This window comes from Mobula hypostoma, chromosome 26 (genome assembly GCF_963921235.1).
Source record: "Mobula hypostoma chromosome 26, sMobHyp1.1, whole genome shotgun sequence".
NCBI classification, from domain to species: domain Eukaryota; kingdom Metazoa; phylum Chordata; class Chondrichthyes; order Myliobatiformes; family Myliobatidae; genus Mobula; species Mobula hypostoma.
Genome location: NC_086122.1, coordinates 28,570,119 through 28,589,994, shown reverse-complemented (window position 1 = coordinate 28,589,994; position 19,876 = coordinate 28,570,119). Strand labels below are relative to the sequence as shown.

The 19,876-nt window shown below is 40.8% G+C and overlaps 1 protein-coding gene across 3 annotated transcripts in view; it reads right to left on the bottom strand.

The window, feature by feature from the left end:
- LOC134338168 (grainyhead-like protein 3 homolog) overlaps positions 1-19,876 on the bottom strand; it is an 88,599-nt gene that overhangs the window by 5,814 nt on the left and 62,909 nt on the right. For all 3 annotated transcript variants that reach the window (XM_063033779.1, XM_063033780.1, XM_063033781.1), the window contains exons 10-15: positions 15,080-15,158; positions 10,822-10,961; positions 9,210-9,247; positions 7,015-7,103; positions 4,801-4,886; positions 1,900-1,964 (exon numbers count right to left, since the gene is read on the bottom strand). In XM_063033779.1, coding sequence (XP_062889849.1) covers positions 1,900-1,964; positions 4,801-4,886; positions 7,015-7,103; positions 9,210-9,247; positions 10,822-10,961; positions 15,080-15,158 — 497 coding nt within the window. The remainder of the gene's footprint in view (positions 1-1,899; positions 1,965-4,800; positions 4,887-7,014; positions 7,104-9,209; positions 9,248-10,821; positions 10,962-15,079; positions 15,159-19,876) is intronic.

The following is a 19,876-nucleotide window of genomic DNA, read 5'->3' as shown; positions in this document are numbered from 1 at the left end:
TGCACAAAGTTATAGAAGGATTCTTCATTGCTATTTCTGAAACAATTTCTCTTTTGAGCAGTCAGGGTTGTTAGCCCTGAGCTGTACCCTGAACGTGGTGGACTGGTGGACCACTCTTAGTCCGGCCTCTACTCTTCGACCTGTTTGGCATGGGTGACCCTACCAAGAGCCAAAGCACAAGCCCTTGACACCAGCCAACATAGCTCTCTGGGTCATTGCAGCACACAAGCCTCCAAAGCCTACGCTAAGGTTGTGGACCTCTTGGGGGAATCCAGGAATAAAACCAAGTAAGTTGGATTCTCTTGAGCAGTGCAGCCCTGCCTTGAGCAGGGAGGTTAAGGATATAATTGACTTAGCAGCATTCATAGAGTACAACAATAAATAATGAAAAGTGAACTTTAAAAGAAAAGTCTGACTGGAGATTATAGAAATAAACGATAACAGGCCCTTTGACTCATGCATTCTGTGCTGCTGTTTATTTTCCATTGAATTAAAATTCTCATCACATTCTTATCTCATTCCCTCATCTTTTTTTCCATCCTTTCCTTTAATTATACAAAATATTGCTAAATATTCAATTACTGTTTCCAAGTCTTCATTACTTTGGCTCTAAATTCTGTCTTCAGCTGTTTCTATGGCGCTGAGTTCATAAGGTAAGGGATTTAATCGAGCAGTTCTGTCTCCTCAATTTAAATCTTTAAGTCGCTGGAAATTGACTATCTATCTCCCCTGACGTGACTCTTCATATTTATTCAACACATGCAAGATGCTGGAGGAACTCAGCAGGCTAGACAGCATCTAAGGCAAAAAGAAAATAGTTGCTATTTCAGGCCAGGACCCTTCATCAGTGCTCTTGGTGAGTCCTGATGAAGGGTCTTGACCCGAAACATCCACTGTTAACTCTTTTGCCTGGGTTTCATCTCCTAAGTTACAGAGAAAGGTTGAAGAGATTAGGTCTTTATTCTTTGGAGCGTAGAAGATTGAGAGGGGACTTGATAGAGGTATTTAAAATCATGAGGGGGAATGATAGAGTTGACGTGGATAGGCTTTTTCCATTGAGAGTGGGGGAGATTCGAACAAGAGGACATGGGTTGAGAATTAGAGGACAAAAGTTTAGGGGTAACATGAGGGGGAACTTCTTTACTCAGAGAGTGGTAGCTGTGTGGAACGAGCTTCCAGCAGAAGTGGTTGAGGCAGGTTCGATGTTGTCGTTTAAAGTTAAATTGGATAGACATATGGACAGGAAAGGAATGGAGGGTTACGGACTGAGTGCAGGTCGGTGGGACTAGGTGAGAGTAAGAGTTCAGCACGGACTAGAAGGGCCGAGATGGCCTGTTTCCATGCTGTAATTGTTATATGGTTATATAGTTACTATTCTACAGAGCTCTTGAGTATGCCCACAAGAAAATGAATCTCACGGTTGTATATGGTGACATGTATATACTTTGATAATAAGACTTACTTTGAATTTTGAACTTTGAAATGCATATATGTATCAAACAAAGGCATACAAATGCATGATTTCAGACACTGTTATACTTTACCGGAAATAAAATGCAAAGCACCAAATTTCTCAAACTACTGATAGATCTTAATATCAGATTTAGTCATTAATGCCAACTTAAAGAGGACTACCTTTTCAAAAATAAAAGCATCATTTTAAATCATGCATGTTCCCTTGTCAACTGAGTGAAATCACTCCATTACTGCCAAGAGATAAAGTTATTCCATTAAGATAAGGAATACCTGATGTTATTTTGATTTCCGTGTTGAATTTGGTATGATATCTACAGTTCATGCACCAGTTTCTATACTCACCAGCCCAATGAAGGTTGCCACTATTGGGGCAGTGTAAACAAAGCACTCCCACCAGAGATAAAAATCTGCCCATTTACTCACCCTTTCATACACTTCTTGTAAACTTTGCAGATTCTTTCCTCAAGCAGCCCATACTTCTCTGAGATCTAGGTGGAGAATATCAAAATACAATTGTCAAAAGGCTCAAGCAAAATTGCTTCAAGGGTCAACTCTTCTCAGGGTTTCGTGCTAGCAAGTCCTAATGAGAACTGAACCATGGGGAAGTCACACAATCTGTTGAAAGCTTTACTGACCATTGCAGTTCTAATGGATTTTAAAACAATCTTTCTTTTAAAAAAAGTACAAAACCATCCTCAATATTAACAAATAGTGAACATACAGATTTACTGGATATTCACTAGTTTTAGGCTCCCCGATAGCACATCTCAGCCTATAAAGTTTTCAAACTCAACTCATTTACTTATGTACGTACAGCCACACTCGAACAGTTACTTCTACATTGTGTTTTATAGGATTTCTTTTTCATAATTATATATTGTGTTTCTTTTTTATTGTGTTCTTTATGCTTATTGTGTTTTTTTTTATGCTGCATCAGATCGGAGTAACAATCACCATGTTCTCCTTATGCTCATACACTGAAGGATAACAAGAAACACTCTTGAATCCTAGATTTGTGAAGTTCAGGATCAGAGAGGTCTCCCTTGTTTCTCCATGCCTTTTTTCTGCTGTGAATTTTATATGAATCAAGGCACATATTGAGAGCAGGAGTAGATCACTCAATCCCTCGAGATGTTTGCAACATTTAAGAAGATCCTGGCAGATCTGACTGTGACCTCAACTCTGGGGCGACACAGTAGTGTAGTGGTTAACACAACGCTTTACAATACAGGCAAGCCGGGTTCAATTCCCACCGCTGATCTGTAAGGAGTTTGTACATTCTCCCCGGGACCACGTGGGTTTCCTCTGGGTGTTCCAGTTTCCTGCCACAGTCCAAAGATGTACCGGTTGGTAGGCTAATTGATCATTGTAAATTGATCTGTTTTGGCTAGGACTAAACTGGGAGACTGCTTGGCGGCAGGGCTCGAAGGAGCAGAAGGACCTATTGTGCACGACATCTCAATAAATAAATTTCTAACTATCTGCAGAAAACTTTCACCCCATACTTGTCAATTGTCTATCTACCTTTGTCTTAAAAAATATTCCAAGTCTCCGCTTCTGCTCCACTTTGAGAAAGCAAAGATGGTGTTAAGGAGTCCGGTGGCAATATTAAGAAATAAAGTTCACGGTGAAAAAGTTCTTGCAGGAGTACAAATTACCACCAGGAATAAAACTTGCAAAATGAATAATCAAAGTATCAGAGGTTCTATTTGTGCCTTAACATATTGCAAGAAAGACTGAAAACCATTAGCTAATTGGTGTGAAGCACATGGCGAAAATTTTAATGTTCTCATTTGAAATTTTAATGTCCTCATTAATATATCAGTCAGAGAAAGGTGCTGAAAAACTCATATGGTTCAACAGCAGAGTACAATTACTTGTTACTGCATTTCAGAAGGAGAAATCATATTTTTTACTGCATATAAATCTAATTCCTCTTTCTGAACAGACACGCCACATCGTATCCATATGCATTTTCATCTGTGCTTTCACTGCTGCTTTATTGACGTTCCTGTCAGGGAGAGCTTCACAGCTGCCAGTCACAATGGGAATGAATGAGATTTGGGGAAGACCTGTATTTCTTGCTCAACCCTAACTTCCTTTGCACTGAATAGTCAGTGATGTTATTTCACAAGACTACTAAAAGTCCCCAGATAGAATCCAAATTGTCCTGTGCTCAAGACAAGGTTAAGAACGCAAATGCTCTTCCTTGAAGGATCTGAGTGAATCAGCTGGAGCTCTTAATCATGGATTGGGTAGTTTTATAGTTATAATTGTTATGTTATCTATTTTGAGGTTCACTGCGTTAAATAACTGCATCAAAATTGCAAAACGTTGAGCTTTTGGCTCTAGATCAGTAATCCATCTTTCTGAATCATCGGCCCAGTGACGTTACCTCTGCAGTAACCATACATCAGTCCTCTGATATTTCACTAAATTAGTCAAGGTCTCATCCTCACCTCCACCTACTCTCATACATACCCAGTAGATCACTTGAGAACTATCAGGAGCTGTAGTTCTAGATAATTTACTCCTCTCTAAATCAGGAAGGGGAAAAAAACAGATGTACCACTCATAGGATCATGCAGGCTGTGATTTCTATATTGATACGGTTTTTCCACTCACTTAAAAAAGTTCTTAAATGCTTAGCAGAATTTTAAAAACATAATTTAGTTGAATTCTGTATCTACCTAGACAACACAAACAGTTGGTTTCCATGTACTTGAGCCACTTTCTTCTCCAATGACAACCACTGTTCTGTGATTTAGTGTTACTTCTCAATTTCAAAGGTGGTAGTATTTTAATAATGATACATCTCACATATAGGTTCATCAAAAAAGCATTAAAAATGATACGGCGGTTGAGCAGCTGTCCTCCACAAACATTCTCAACCTTCAGTCCTGATGAAGGGTCTCGGCCCGAAACTTCAACTGTTCATTCATTTCCACAGGTACTGCCTGACCTGCTGAGTTTCTCCTGCATTTTGTTTGTGTTGCCTTCTGGGCACGGAACCAAGTTAAATGCAAACTGCTGAAGCTATCCACTTTGTGTGCTGATGTAAACAAGCGATAACAATCTGACAGCCCATTTGACACTTTGATTTTTACTTCCTTAAGAGGTAGTGGAAGAGATGCAAAACAGGCTTCTCCACTGAGTTTCTACAAAGTCAGACTGAGACAGTCACGACATTCTTCATTTTGACGTACACACTCAGTTTAATTTTTCAAAATCTACTAACTTACACTGAGATTTTTGACCCAATTTTTCCAATCACAATAAATCACCAGATCTACATTTAAGAGAGCAGTGTAATCTAATACTTACAGCACTCTTCAATCCATTAAGATTAGGAGTTTTCAACATTAAGGCATCGAAAACCTCTTCACACTCCCTACGTACATATAACAGCACTGAGAAAAGAACAGAGAAGCATTTTTGCTTATATTATCTTTTAAACTTGCTCATTATTCCTTAAATTTTCTGGCAAGTCATGTCCTGTAAAATATCAATATTAATGTAAGACCGAACACACTGTATGATTAACCACATATTTTTAGGAAATCCAATAGAGTTGTTCAAATATTTAAATACAAGGAATCTGCATTCTGAATTGTGTTCAATGGCCTTCAAAAATTTCACTCCATCACAAAGTGTGCTGACAATATCGGAACCCAAGTACAGAGGAAAGACTGATGTAGAGACAGTGACCAGAGTTTATTCATAATAATTCCAAAAGAACATCAGTGGCTAGGCCAAGCAACACCACAAGACTTAGCTTTCTCAAAACCAGGAGCCCACGATTAGTGCTAATCAGGCCTCTGCTTAACTAACACAAGGAAAACAGAATCCCTGAGCCAGTCAAAGTAGACATAACAAACTTAAGCAGAAAGCAACAGACATTAGAAAGAGTGAGTTGTTCAATTAAAACACAATGAACTCCAAACAATAATGGCTGTCATTAAACAACAATTAACCAATTCAGATGCTCTAAAAACCATGGAATTCTGGACAGAACCGAAGAGCTCATTACACACAAGGTCTCAATAAAGTTTTAAGGCACTTTTCCATATTTTACAAATTCTGAATTGAAATAGGTTCTTGCTTTGTAAAGTCCTATTGCTAAAACCCTGATGCTAGATAATCAATAAAGAGATTGCACTATTATTACAACAATACATTTACTTCATTCCAGAGATAAATCCAAAAGTGGGCCCATTCAACACTTCCAAATACTTTTAAATCGGTACCACCATGAGGGAACCTACTGCTGATCTTTGACCAATAAAGGTGATCACATTGAGCAAGTAAATTTATTGTTTAAAACTAAAATAAACCACCGGTCACTTTATCTTATAATCTTGAAAAGCTGGAAAATATTTCCTTATATTTTATATTTTTGAACAATTGTCAAATACAATAGTAAATAATCTAGAGAGAAAGGATATGTAAAAAATACTTTTGTGGATGTTTGCATTATACCATATACTTCATGTATTTTAGAATGATTAGATATCTTTACATGGTCTCAGCTTCATTCTCAAAAGAGATAAAATATTTAGAAAAATAATTAATTATTCTTTTAATGAAAATTAATTGGCAATAACACAAGCAACAGGATCCAAGTGTATGAAAAGGGGTCATATATTGTTCTTATAACAGATTGTGATGAGGACTTAGGTTTTCTATAAGTTTATCATTTATTATTAAAAGGCTGAACCAAATACAATCAGCAGACACATTTCCACTAATCAGTAACTTGTATTTTTCCAGGTGATTAGAGGTAGATGTGATAATCAATTTATTATCCAACCTGATGACTGAGGAAGGTCTGAACAGTAGGGTGAACAGAAAGGGAGCAGCACGGTAGCGTAGTGGTTAGCACAACGGTTTACAGTCTTAGCGACCCAGGTTCAAGTCCTGCCACTGCCCGTAAGGAGTTTGTATGTTCTCCCTGTGACCGCATGGGTTTCTTCCAGTTGGTAGGTTAATTGGTTATTGTAAGTTGTTCTACGATTAGGCTAGGATTGCTAGGCAGCATAGCTTGAAGGGCCAGAAGAGCCAATTCAATGGTGTATCTCAATAAATTAAAAATAAACACTTCAAACAGATGTGAGTTTCTGCCCCCTACCTTTCATATAAAAACAGATGCATCATGATCCTAGTCCCAGACAGACAGTATTCACAAACTATGATCTGATGACTGAGGATGAACGTTGTCCACTTCAGGAAAAGTCCAAGTAAATATTTTCAATCTTTACTGAGATATCTCTGGATGATCTATATCTTTAGGTCAATGAGGGTATTTAGCCACTCCCTTGCCACTTCTTCTCAAATCCCATGCCTTCACACCCCACCCTCCTTATTTTTACCACCAGCATAATGTTTGTTGTAGATCCATGCAGGAGAGAATGTTGCTCTATTCAAGTGATATTCAGGAGTTAAAATGGACCAGATACAATTCCCTACAGAAGGTTTCCTTCTGTCCCATGCCCTACCCATCACAAAAATATAGAGTTTTAATGTCTGCTGTTATTGTACCTCTCTCTGGTTCATATAGCTTGGCAAGTTTGATTGGCAAATCCACTTCATCGTTGTACAGTGTCTTGCTTCCCCTTTTTAATGGGAACCTGTGCATTTAAAGCATAGGATTATGAATAAGATTACTTTACAAATAGAATCATAAGTTCAAACAACTAAAAACGTTTGTTTTAAGCCCTAAACATGCCTCAATGTGCGTTGAGATTCCTTAATAGAATACCCATGTTATTTTTTTTAATAGTTCCATTCTAGGTTGTCGCTTGAATCGCATTGTTCAATAGTAAAGTTGGCAAGTAGTTTAGGCTTTGTCATCAAGTTCAACTAGAAATGCCTAGAGGGGCCATCTGTTCTCCAAAACATTTAAATTATACACCTTGCAACCAGTTAGAAAAGTCCCTCCCTATACTGGAAATGTGTTGTGGGAACCGTGTCTTCTGGACAATCTGTTCCTCTTCAACAATTCCTTCCAAAAGTACATCCTCCCCCACAGAAAGGTAAGAGGTTGGTGAGATGTTACCGCCTCCAGGAACACCTACAAATGATGCTCTAATCATCATCATTACACGCTGTGTCGTATGATGTGGGCAATCATGGTCTTTCCACGATGGTTCATGGCAATTCTTTCCACAGAAGTGGTTTGCCATTAGCTTCTTCTAGGCAGTGACCCCAGCCATGACCAATACTCATCAGAGATTGCTTGGCATCAGTGGTCACACAAACAGGACTTATGATAAAGCTGAAAGTAAATTTACAAGACAGGTGACCCCAGCCATTAGCTATACTCTTCAGAGATTGTTTTTCTGGTATCACTGGTTGCATAACCAGGACTTGTGATATGTACCGGCTGCTCGTACGACCATCCACCACCTGCTCCCATGGCTTCCTGTGACCCTGAGCAGGGGCTGCACCTCGCCCAAAGGTGACCTGCAGGAGGGAAGGAGCACCTTGCACCTCCTTTGGTAGAGACGTATCTCCATCTTCCCCCTCCCAGCCAACATACATATATCACTACTTGGAAATTTCCAAATTTGCTGGGTTATAATCCATAGAGAACAGCTCCATTACACAAACAGCACAGAGTCAAGAAGAAAATGGTTCACGGCCTTCTCAAAAAGCATTTAATGGCTGGTGATAAATACTGTCATAGGCTCTCCTTTTCAGAATAATTCAAAATTATCACTGTGACACCGCTTGGACTTCAGGTTACGCTGAGTTATAGCAGTGGGGGAACTTCTCCATCCCCACTCTGGACTGCTGTCAGGTAAACCTGAATCCCAGTTTACACTGTTAGACTTGCACTGAATTATTACTTCAGACTGAAATGAACCACCAGTGTAAATGTCTCCTCTATAAAAGGAATTTCTCAGGCATATGATGTTGTAATCTCTTACATAATCTTTTATACATATGTTTTCTACAAAACATATATACTTGTGGACAAAAAAAACGAGCTTATGTTTCACCATAATAACCTTCCATCAAATTTTTAAGAAATTAAGCCAGTAGCGAAGCAGGAGATGACGGCCAATAAAATAAGAGTGAAGAGAAGTTTTTAGGCGATATGACTGGCAGCAGAGATTAAATAACTGGTGCTGGATAGGATTAGGAGTTGGACATTGGCAGTATAACTGCACAGCAGAATCAATATTAAAAGATCCTGACTTAGAGAACTGGGCAATGATATAAATTTGAAAATTATGAACGTGTTGTTGAGCCTGCAAGTCCAATTAAGCACTACTGATTATACTTCAAACATCAACATACATATGTTTTGCACATCATCGTCTGCATATTTCTACAGACTTTACACCAGAGGTTCCCAACCTTTTTTGATGCCATAGACCAATACCACCAAGTAAGGGGTTCCCCATGCTGGGAATCCCTCCTTTAAAGCCAATTTGATGTACTGTTACTCTTGAAGGAGCACTGAAATGTTAAATTCCAACAACCCCTGTAGGTGTTGTCTGTGCACAAATCCATATGCATTTTCCATGATCTCCTGCATGTTGACCTGGATTATTAAATTACTGTGAAGGGGCGCAGCGAAGTGAAAAGATTTGATTCCTAAAACATATATGCAAAGGATCTTATGATGAAAATCAGATTATATATGCCCATAATACTGTCAGCATAGTGAAATATCCCAAAGCTAACAGAATAACTAATGCGGTGGAGTAACAGAACTCATTTCTTACCTCTCAGGATGTGGGACATCACAACCCATCGAATGCCCCTAAAAACAAACAAAAGTTTTAATATAACTTAATGAATAATAGAGAAATTGTGGCTAAAATTGAAAGAAGGTTTTTAAACTCAGCTATCAATGTGATAGGTTTCAAACTGGGAATGCTGAATGCGGCCATGGTAAGTTTTGTTTACGTCACTTGAATTGTAACTATAGAGATCTGCAGATATTAATGCTAATATTCCTGTATAATATGCTGTTATGGCAACGTAGTTTCTGCTTTAGAGATGCAATGAGGTTAAAGTACTGCAGGGATTACAACTGGGCTTGAGATTGGAGCTCGCTCGTCATCATTATGCACCATCTTATGTGATGTGGGCAATCGTGATCTTGCCACGACAGAAGTGGTTTGCCATTGCCTTCTTCTGGGCAGTGCTTTTACAAGACGGGTGACCCCAGCCATTATCAATACTCTTCAGAGAATGTCTGCCTGGCGTCACTGGTCGCATAACCAGGATTTGTGATCTGCACCAGCTGCTCATACGACCATCCACCACCTGCTCCCACGGCTTCACGTGACCCTGATTGGGGGCCTAAGCTGGTGCTACACCTTGCCCAAGGGTGACCTGAAGGCTAGTGGAGGGAAGGAGAGATGTACTGTATCTCCACGCTGTAAATTCCTTTGGTAGAGATGTATCTCCACCCTGTCACCCATGGAGCTCACTCAAAGCAGATGCTGCCTGACCCTCTGAGTTCCTCCAGCAGTTGGCTTTTTGTTCCATATCCCAGCTTTTGCAGTCTTTTAGGCCTCACTAGAAGCAATGCTGTGTGTTATGACATTCTGGCATATAGCTACATATTTTAATCTTTTGTAAAGGGATTATGCTCTAAATCTTTGATTACCGTAGAGCCTAGAGAGAAGGAATGACTTTTAGATTATAAGACCATAATTAGGCCACTCAGCCCATCGAGTCTGCTCAGACATTCAATTATGGCTGATTTATTATCCCTCTCAGCCCTATTCTCCTGCTAGCTCCCCATAATCTTTGACATCCTGACTTATCAAGAACTTATCAACCTCCACTTTAAATATTCCCAATGACTTGGAGTCTGTGGCAATGAATTCCACATATTCACCACCCTCTGGCTGAAGAAATTCCTCCTCATTTCTGTTCTACATGGACATCCCTCTATTCCGAGTTTGTGCCCTTTGATCCCACCATAGGAACCATCCTCTCCACTTCCACTCTATCTTAATATTCGACAGGCTACAACAAGATCTGCCCTCATTGTTCTAAATGGAGCTACTGACAGGATGAAGGGAGCCCTGAACTCCACCAGCGATGGAGGACCTTCATCATTGCCCTGAACGCCAGCGGTGTAATGGGCAGTAGAACTGTACATTATCAGACTAGAAATCTTTAGTGAGAGAAGAATGAAGCTATTCCATTCTGAAATAGCTCACTTGCCTCCACTATTTCATTCTACATGTGAGGAACAGCTGCCTCAGGAGATCAACGGGACATTACACAAGTAAGAGCGAAAGTAAGGAAAAGTGGTAAGAACAGAAAATTACAATGGGTGTCACATCTAAACAATGGGTCACATTATCATTTACTTACCAATCCAGTTCGCTGTGAATAAATGAAATGGGCTTCTGGGGTGAATAACACAGGAGAAGAAATTACATCTGTCATGGTCTTAAAATATGTGATATCATTTCCTTTGTGGTCTGGCTGTGGAATCCTTCTGTTAGTCACAGCTGTGAAATGGAAAAGAGAAGGAATATAATCAGTCAATGGTTTATCGCTTGTGAATAAATTCTGTTCATATCCCAGGAGCAATCATCTTGGCTTAAATTCCACCTGGCAGAGATAAGGTCAGTTAATAGTGTTTAATCATCTTAAAAAATGCAGAAGTGGAGAATTCAGAATGAACAAACCACAAAGACACATTACCCTTGATTTAGCACCCTATAACAGGCAGCAAAGGTTTGCCAGAGTACACTAGGAGGAGGGAAAAGACTTGTTGTTAATCTTTGAATTGCATGGCACACAACTTCAAAACACCGCCCAAGGATCTGATTCAATTTTTATAGAGAGGATTTTACATCTCTGTAAATGACAACTCCCTAGCTCATTTCCATAGAGAGACAGGACACTTTATTAATGGGCTTTGCCTGTGATTCTATTGTGTGAGTTCCAAAGGGGAGGAAGCAGCAATGAAAGAAAGATGGACTTTCCTTTTCCAGTACTGGCTGCGGCCCAGAGATGTTGATGTGCTCCTCAAGCATAAAAGGGGGTCTTTGGCATTCTCTCTAGCAATAACAGTCTCTCTTGGCACCTGCTTAACTCTAACCCCCAATGGCATTGAGACATGAAGTGAGTCTCGATTCACAAGTCCCCTGAGAATGGGAAGAAAATGTACCCAATTCTGCCCTCATCCTGATGACCACCTTCAAGTTTGGCTGTACTAGTTGGTGTGACCAAAAGTACATGGACCCTGAAGTTCTACCTGTCCCCTGGCATTGCAGATGAAAGGCCTGTCCCTTTTACCTTGTAACACTCCTGTATTGCCACACTAGCGGAGGAGTTCATTCACAAGTCCACAGGTCCATCTTGCAGAGAAGTTTAGGGCAATTAGAAGAGTGGGCTGAAAGATGGCAGATGGAGTTTAATGCTGATAAATGTGAGGTGCTACATTTTGGTAGGACTAATCAAAATGGGACATACATGGTAAATGGTAGGGCATTGAAGAATGCAGTAGAACAGAGGGATCTAGGAATAATGGTGCATAGTTCCCTGAAGGTGGAATCTCATGTGGATAGGGTGGTGAAGAAAGCTTTTGGTTTGCTGGCCTTTATAAATCAGAGCATTGAGTATAGGAGTTGGGATGTAGTGTTGAAATTGTACAAGGCATTGGTAAGGCCAAATTTGGAGTATTGTGTACATTTCTGGTCACCGAATTATAGGAAATAAGTCAACAAAATTGAGAGAGTACAGAGAAGATTTACTAGAATGTTACCTGGGTTTCATCTCCTAAGTTACAGAGAAAGGTTGAACGAGTTGGGTCTTCATCCTTTGGAGCGTAGAAGTTTGAGGGGGAAGTGATAGAGGTATTTAAAATTATGAGAGGGATAGATAGAGTTGACGTGGATAGGCTTTTTCCATTGAGAATGGGGGAGATTCAAATAAGAGGACATGAGTTGAGAGTTAAAGGGCAAAAGTTTAGGGGTAACATGAGGGGGAACTTCTTTACTCAGAGAGTGGTAGCTGTGTGGAACGAGCTTCCAGCAGAAGTGTTTGAGGCAGGTTCGATGTTGTCATTTAAAGTTAAATTAGATAGCTATACGGACAGGAAAGGAATGGAGAGTTATGGGCTGAGTGCAGGTCGGTGGGACTAGGTGAGTGTAAGAGTTCGGCATGGACTGGAAGGGCCGAGATGGCCTGTTTCTGTGCTGTAATTGTTATATGGTTATATGACTTTGTCTACAAATCCAGTTGATAGTGATCAGTGAATAATGTGCAGCAGACACTGTGACACTATGGATTCTGTGATTTGCTCTTTGCCCAAGCCATCTTACAGGACTCTTCATCACGAGATCTGACCAAGAAACATCAAGACCTCACACTGGCAGTGGGAGACGCCCTCCTAGACAAAGCCTTCCTCCACAGACGACATATCACCACCAACATCGGCTGTCATCAGGATGGCTGTGGGAAGAAGTGGTCACCCAGCTCTTTGAAGAATTGATAAGAGGGTGTGGAGACGGAGACAGATGCGAGGATCTGTGTCCCGATTTGTCGCCAGCAGCTGCATAGCAGAGCAATCTCTGATCTACGGGCGGCTTGTGGGGGCACACACCGAGACAGACATCAGGCGTTGTTGGAAGGTTATCAGCTCAGTGAAAGACGCCCTTCGGTGTGCCCGAAACTTATGCTCGGTCCAGAAGGTGAATACTGCTGCCTGGCATACTCCAGGCTGCAGGAGGACATGTGGATGGGCATACTGATCCTCACTGCGACCAGCTAAGACTCTGTGGGGAAGGACCACAGTCTTGGCTACCACCAGCAGGACAGCTGGGTGGGAGAAAACCCTTGAACAATGAAAAGTGTATTTCATCAAGGAGCCATGTGAATGGCAATAGTGCTACTTTTGTTTGTGTTTTCTCTTTAAGTTTTACACTACTGAATGTAGTGAACACAAATGCAGAGTTTTTGTGCTCTTTCTTCCTCTCTGTATATTTTCTATCTTCAATAAAGTCTATTCATGAAACTAATAAAAATGGCCCCGGAAGACATAACCACTATTTCATTCCAAGGCACAGCTTGCTGGCCTTATCTCTTGTCAGGCACAATCTCCCCAGATCTCGCAGCCCAAGTTCGCTGAAGACCATTCCCGAGCATTCTTCCGTCACTGGATCTCTCCACTCCAGCCAGTTCACTAATTTGCCCAGATGGCAAGTGAAAAACTGATTTAAACATAATAGGTTCTTAGATTAAAGGCTCCCTGCTGCTCTTCAACTTCTGTCCCACCTCTCTGCACACTCTCTGTGAATATTTGTGAATACTTTCTTTTAAGATCTTTTGCTGACTCAATTTGTAATGTCATCCTTTCCCAAAGTGATTCAACTGAAGAGTACATCCCAGTACATGCTTGTGAATTTTACTTTGTGTCTTTGTGCTTGCACTGCGTGAGAGACCTACCACTAAAACATTTCAGAAGACACTGGAAGGTAAAGTCTGTTCAATCAGCATTGTTTTGAGAGAAGATAGGTAGTGATATTTTGGGTGTGCAATCTTTATCAGGCAGAACATCAGAGTTAATTTTGTATGGGAAGACAAAAAAGAAGTTGACAGAAAGGAGGAAGGAAAACAAGCTATCCAACCAGACAAGGCTGGTTAATGAATCAAGTCAACTGAATTTTGGTAAGTGCAAAGCAATTGATGAAAGTAATTAAATGTCATTAATGAGATAATACAAACAAGCATAAAGGGCAAAAGAATGTGCAAATAATGAAGAAAGGGATGAAATGACAAAGGTGAGCCTCAGAGCAAATGCACACTTGCGAACTAAATAAACATTAAGAAACAAAAATGTGAAAGATTTTGGGTGCAGCAGAAGGTAAACTGTGGTAAAGAAGGGAAGCAAAATGCTAATCTGAAATGAGAGAGGGTAATGGACTACTGGCTATGCAGTGACTTGATTAAATGTCTATCAGATGTTAGCTTTGGCATGTGGGGGGGGAATTGTGGGAGTTAAAACTTCACTTCACTCAGTTTTAAGTTTCAACATCTGCAATATTGGATGCACATTTATGGCTCTGGAGAAGAACCATACTGGAAGCATAGGAAAGTACAGCACAGAAACAGGCCATTCAGTCCATCATGTCCCTGCTGAACTATTTAAACTGCCTACTCCCATCGACTCCCGGGACCATAGTCCACCATACCCCTACCATCCATGTATCTATCCAAACTTCTCTTCAATATTGAAATCAAGCTCGCATGCACCACTTGTGCTGGCAGCTCATTCCACACTGTCACAGCCCTCTGAGTGAAGAAGTTTCCCCTCATGTTCCCCTTAAACTTTTCACCTTTCATCCTTAATCCATGACCTCCAGGTGTAGCCCCACCCAACCTGAGTAGGAATAACCTGCTCACATTTACTCTGTCTAAACCCCTCATCATCATAAGCCCTTCTCTATAAGATTGTTACTTTGTAAACTCACGTCCCCCCTCCTCGTCCCTTCCCGTTCCAGAGCTGCACGTGTTAACCCAGCATTACAGTCACGCATTTGCTTAGCCAGACGCTGCACCCTGATGGATCGCAGAGAAAGCTGAAAGTAAACGGTCAAATCCCAGTCATTATCTTGCTCACCATCCGTGGTGGAGTCTGGGTACTTGCTTTTTCTTTTAGATTGTTTGCGTTCTTCATCTCTCATTTTTCTCTCAGCGCCCTGTCCCAAAGGATGCAAAAACAGTTTAGAATGATTATCCATAATGAGAATTCCAGATGAATGAATATTGTACAACAAAATGACATACCCTTTCCTTGTACAAAATTCCAAAATATTCATTACAGACCAGTTCTGACTTCATTATGTTCTAAAGGTGCAGGTTATTTACCACTAATTACACATCATAGATTGATTTATCACTGTAGTTCAATCGGCTTACCCTGTCTGTGCCAGACCTTTGGTAACATTTAATGATTCCCTCCATATCTTGTTCTGCCTCTATAACATTGTGATTTGTTATTTTACCCCCTTCAAGTATTTATCCAGTTTTCTTTTGAACATTAACACTACATCTGCTTCCAGTACCTCTCAGGCAGTGCAATTTGGATCACCATAATGTGTCAAGTGAAACAAAAAGCTGATTTTTGTCCATAGTTCTTTTGCTAATAATCTAAGCTAGTGATTATTAAAGTTCAAAGTTCGAACTAAATCAGTTATCAAAGTACACACAAATATATATACGCTACCCTGATTCTTTTTGTATCTGTTCTATCAAAATCTTTTGTAATTGTGATCCAATTGAATCTTTCTGCTCTCAGAGGAACAATCTCTGGTTCTTGATTCCCTCTAGAACTCTGTGGACCCTCATTTCTAGTTAGATTTTAATAAATCCGTGGAAAATTTCTTCCAATGTTTTATCATCATCCAGGTGAAGGGCCCAAAACTGAACACCATTCTTTATCCCAGATTAACTCATATTTTAGAAATTAAAGAAATACTTTACTTACGCTCTCTGTTCCACTATCAGTAGAGTTAAAAATCCCATACACTTTACATCAATAGTCTCAACTTTAATTCCATCTTCAAAGAATTCGTGCATCCCCAGACTTCATTGCTCCTTCAAATCATTTACATTAGGGGCTCCCAAACTTTTTTTATGTCATGGACCAATGCCATTAAGCAAGGGGTCTGTGGACCACAAGGTTGGAACCTCTGCTATAAAACTACGTTATGTCCCAAGAAAGTCTGCAGATGCTGGAAATCCAGAGAAACACACATAAGATGCTGGAGAAACTCCACAGGTCGAGAAGCGTCAATGAAAATGAATGGCCTCCTCTGAATTGGTGAGACCAGTTGTAAGCTGGGGGACCGGCTCAATGAGCTCAATCTGCTACTAGCAGAACTTCCTGGTAGACAAACCTTTTAATCCTGGTCCCCATTCCCATTCTGACATGCAAGTCCAAAGCCTCCTCTTGTGCCAACATGAGGACAGCCTCAGAATGGAGAAGCAATAGCTTATATTCTGTCTGGGTGCACTCCAACCTGATGACATGAATATCTATTTCTCCTTCAGGTTAAAATAACTCTCCCTTCCTCTATTCCCTACTCTGACCTTCTACCTCTTCTCACCTGCCTGTCACTTCCCCCTAGATCTTGTCCTCCTCCCCATTCTCCTAAGGTCCACTCTTATCAGATTCCTTCTTCCCCAGCTCCTGACCTTTCCCACCAACCTGGCTTCAGCTTCCAGCTTGTCTCCTTCACCTCAGCCCACCTTTTTTTTCCAGTGTCTTGCCCCTTCCTTCTCAGTTCCGAAGAAGGGTCTCGGCCCAAAACGTCAGCTGTTTATTCATTTTCATAGATGCTGTCTGACCTGCTGAATTCCTCCAACATTTTGTGCGTTGAGTTCACATTGCTACCTCGAATTCTTCCTACTAATTCTATGTGATAACTTTCTGATTATTTCACCGGTCTAAATTTGTTATATTGTGGATCATTGCTTATAGCATCCCAGTTTAATATCATCTGCAAATATTGAAATTAAGTTAGAGAAACCAATTAATGCATTTGGAAAGGAGCAGTACACCCAATACTGAGCCCTGCGAATACCCCATTCACCCTGTGAATGCTAGTATATAAGTAAAGAAAATCTGCAGACACTGGAAATCCAAAGGAACACACTAAATGCTGGAGGAAATCAGCAGGCCATGCAGAATCTATGGAAAAGAGTAAACAGTTGACGTTTTGGGCTGAGACCCTTCATCAGGACTGGAAAGAAAGGGAAGAACTCAGAATAAAAAGGTGGGAGGAAGTAAGGAGGGGAGGAAGAAGCACGAGGTGGCAGGTGATAGGTGAAGCCGGAAAAGGGGGAGGGGGAGTGAAACAAAGAGCTGGGAAGTTGATTGGTGAAAGAATTAAAGGACTGGGGAAGGGGGCGTCTGATAGGAGAGGACATGAGGCCATGGAAGAAAGGGAAGAGAGAGGAGCACCAGAGGGAGGCGATCGGCAGGTAAGGAGATAAGGTGAGAGAGGGAAACAATAATGGAGAATGGTGAATGTGGGTACAATTACCGGAAGTTCAGAAATCGATGCCCATGCCGAGCACACAAATATTTTGTTATAGCCCACTTGGTCCCGTACATGCCTTATTTCAGACATTTGCTTATCGACTACTTCAATCTGACTAAAAAGTAAAGTGGTGCGATAAGCTGTTTAATCCAGTTTCATCTTCTGCATTCGCGCAGGATGTTTAGTTGGGAAACAAGCCATTACAACGTTTGTTAGATACGAAACTATGTATTTTCATGGCTTATAAAAATATAAGGGTGGAGAATAGGATCAGATATCAAAACACAACATCAACAAAACTTCACCTTGCCGTATTTGGGTATCGGTTAAACTGCACTGAGTTCTTTCTCACCCATAGTCCCTTTCATAGGCACATTCCATTTCAGCTTCATCAGTTATCTTGTGTTGCCCGAACTCACAGGTGTTTATTACATGTCTTTCATTAATTCTAGCTCGGTTTTTAAAAGAGATCCTATCTCTTTTCCTTTCCTATCATTATTCAAAATTAACAAACAAAACTCAGCTCACACCAGAGATCTTAATAAACACTCAAGGTTTCTTTGACAGTAATTACTCAAACAGTGGAAATTTTCTACAGTAAATGTGGTCAACCACTGGTATTTTCCTTCCAGGCTTGTAAAACACTACAAGCCTTTAATTGAAATGAATTTGCAATTAAGTCAGCATAATACCCTAGTTGAACACCGACCAATGCTCAGGTCAGGCGAACTGTCTGCACGTTACCCTAATCAGACATTTTTATTTTTCATTTTGTCCTTGGAGCATAAAAAATGCAGGTGTTGTCAATGGCTGCAGACATAGTTTATGTTGAGCACCTCCACACATTCCACCAGAAGTTTTAAATCTGATTTCAATTCCCTTTCTGACATGTCGGTCCATGGCCTCCTCTTGTGCCAAGATGAGACCATGTTCAGAGTGGAGAAACAATACCTTATATTGTTCAGAGAGGAGAAATAATACCTTGAAATTCCAGCATCTGCAGATTTCCTCATGTTTGCGACCTTATATTCCATCTGGGTAGTCTCCAACCTAATGCCATAAATATCAGATTCGGCTTCTAGTAAACAAATTTCCCACCTGCCTTCCTCTATTCCCCACTCTGAACTTTTACCTCTTCTTATTTGCCTATTACATCCCCCAGATGCCCTCCACCTTCCCTTTTTCCTATGGTCCACTCTCCTCTCCTACTGGGTTCCTTCTTCTCCAGCCCTTGACCTTTCCCACCCACCTGACTTCCTCTAGCCTCCTTCCCCTCCCCCAACCTTTTCATTCTGGCATCTTGCCCTTTCCTTCTCAGTCCTGAAGAAGGATTCCAGCCTGAAACATCGGCTGTCTATTCATTTCCATAGATGCTACCTGACCTGCTGAGTTCCTCCAACATTTGTTGTGTGTTGCTTGGCTTTCCAGCAGCTGCAGACGTTCTTGTGTTTATGACCTATAGTTAATTTGGGAATATTTTCACATTAAACAAAGGTTAGATTTTTTTTTATCATTGGCTGTAATTGATGCAAGTAAGTCCAATCCATCCTAATATTCACTTTTATCAGCTTCGTTAAAGCCAGCTGTCAAGATTACTGTTGTGATGAGGCCACACTCAGGTTGGAGGAACAACACCTTATATTCCTCCTGGGTAGCCTCCAACCTGATGGCATGAACATTGACTTCTCCAGCTTCCGGTAATGACCCCCCTCTCCTTCGCCAATCCCCATCCCCTTTTCCCTCGCTCACATTACCTCCTTGCCTGCCCATCGCCTCCCCCAGTGCTCCTACCCCCTTTTCTTTCTTCCATGGCCTTCTGTTCTCTCCTATCAGACTCCCCCTTCTCCAGCCCTGTATCTCTTTCACCAATCAACCTCCCAGCTGTTTACTTCATCCCTCCCCCTCCCGATTTCACCTATCGCCTTGTGTTTCTCTCTCCCCTCCCCCACATTTTAAATCTACTCCTCATCTTTTTTTTTCCCTCCAGTCTTGCCGAAGGGTCTCAGCCCAAAACGTCGACTATACATTCTTCCATAGATGCTGCATGGCCTGCTGAGTTCCTCCAGCATATTTTGTGCTTGGATTTCCAACATCTGCACATTCTCCCTTGTTCGTGTCAAGATTAGAATATGAGAAAATCTGCAGATGCCAAAGTGCTACTCCTTGGGCATCAATTGCCTATGGTTAATATCCTTTGGGAATGGATATATTTCAATCTATTATAAATCAAATACTTCACATTTATAAATTGACTACAGGGTTATCTGCTCTGCATGAGCTGAAAAGCTCAATAACTGGAAATTTACTTTGAATACTAAACCAAATTCCATGCTATAATTTTGGACTTGCCCACAGATAAATCAAACAGAAAC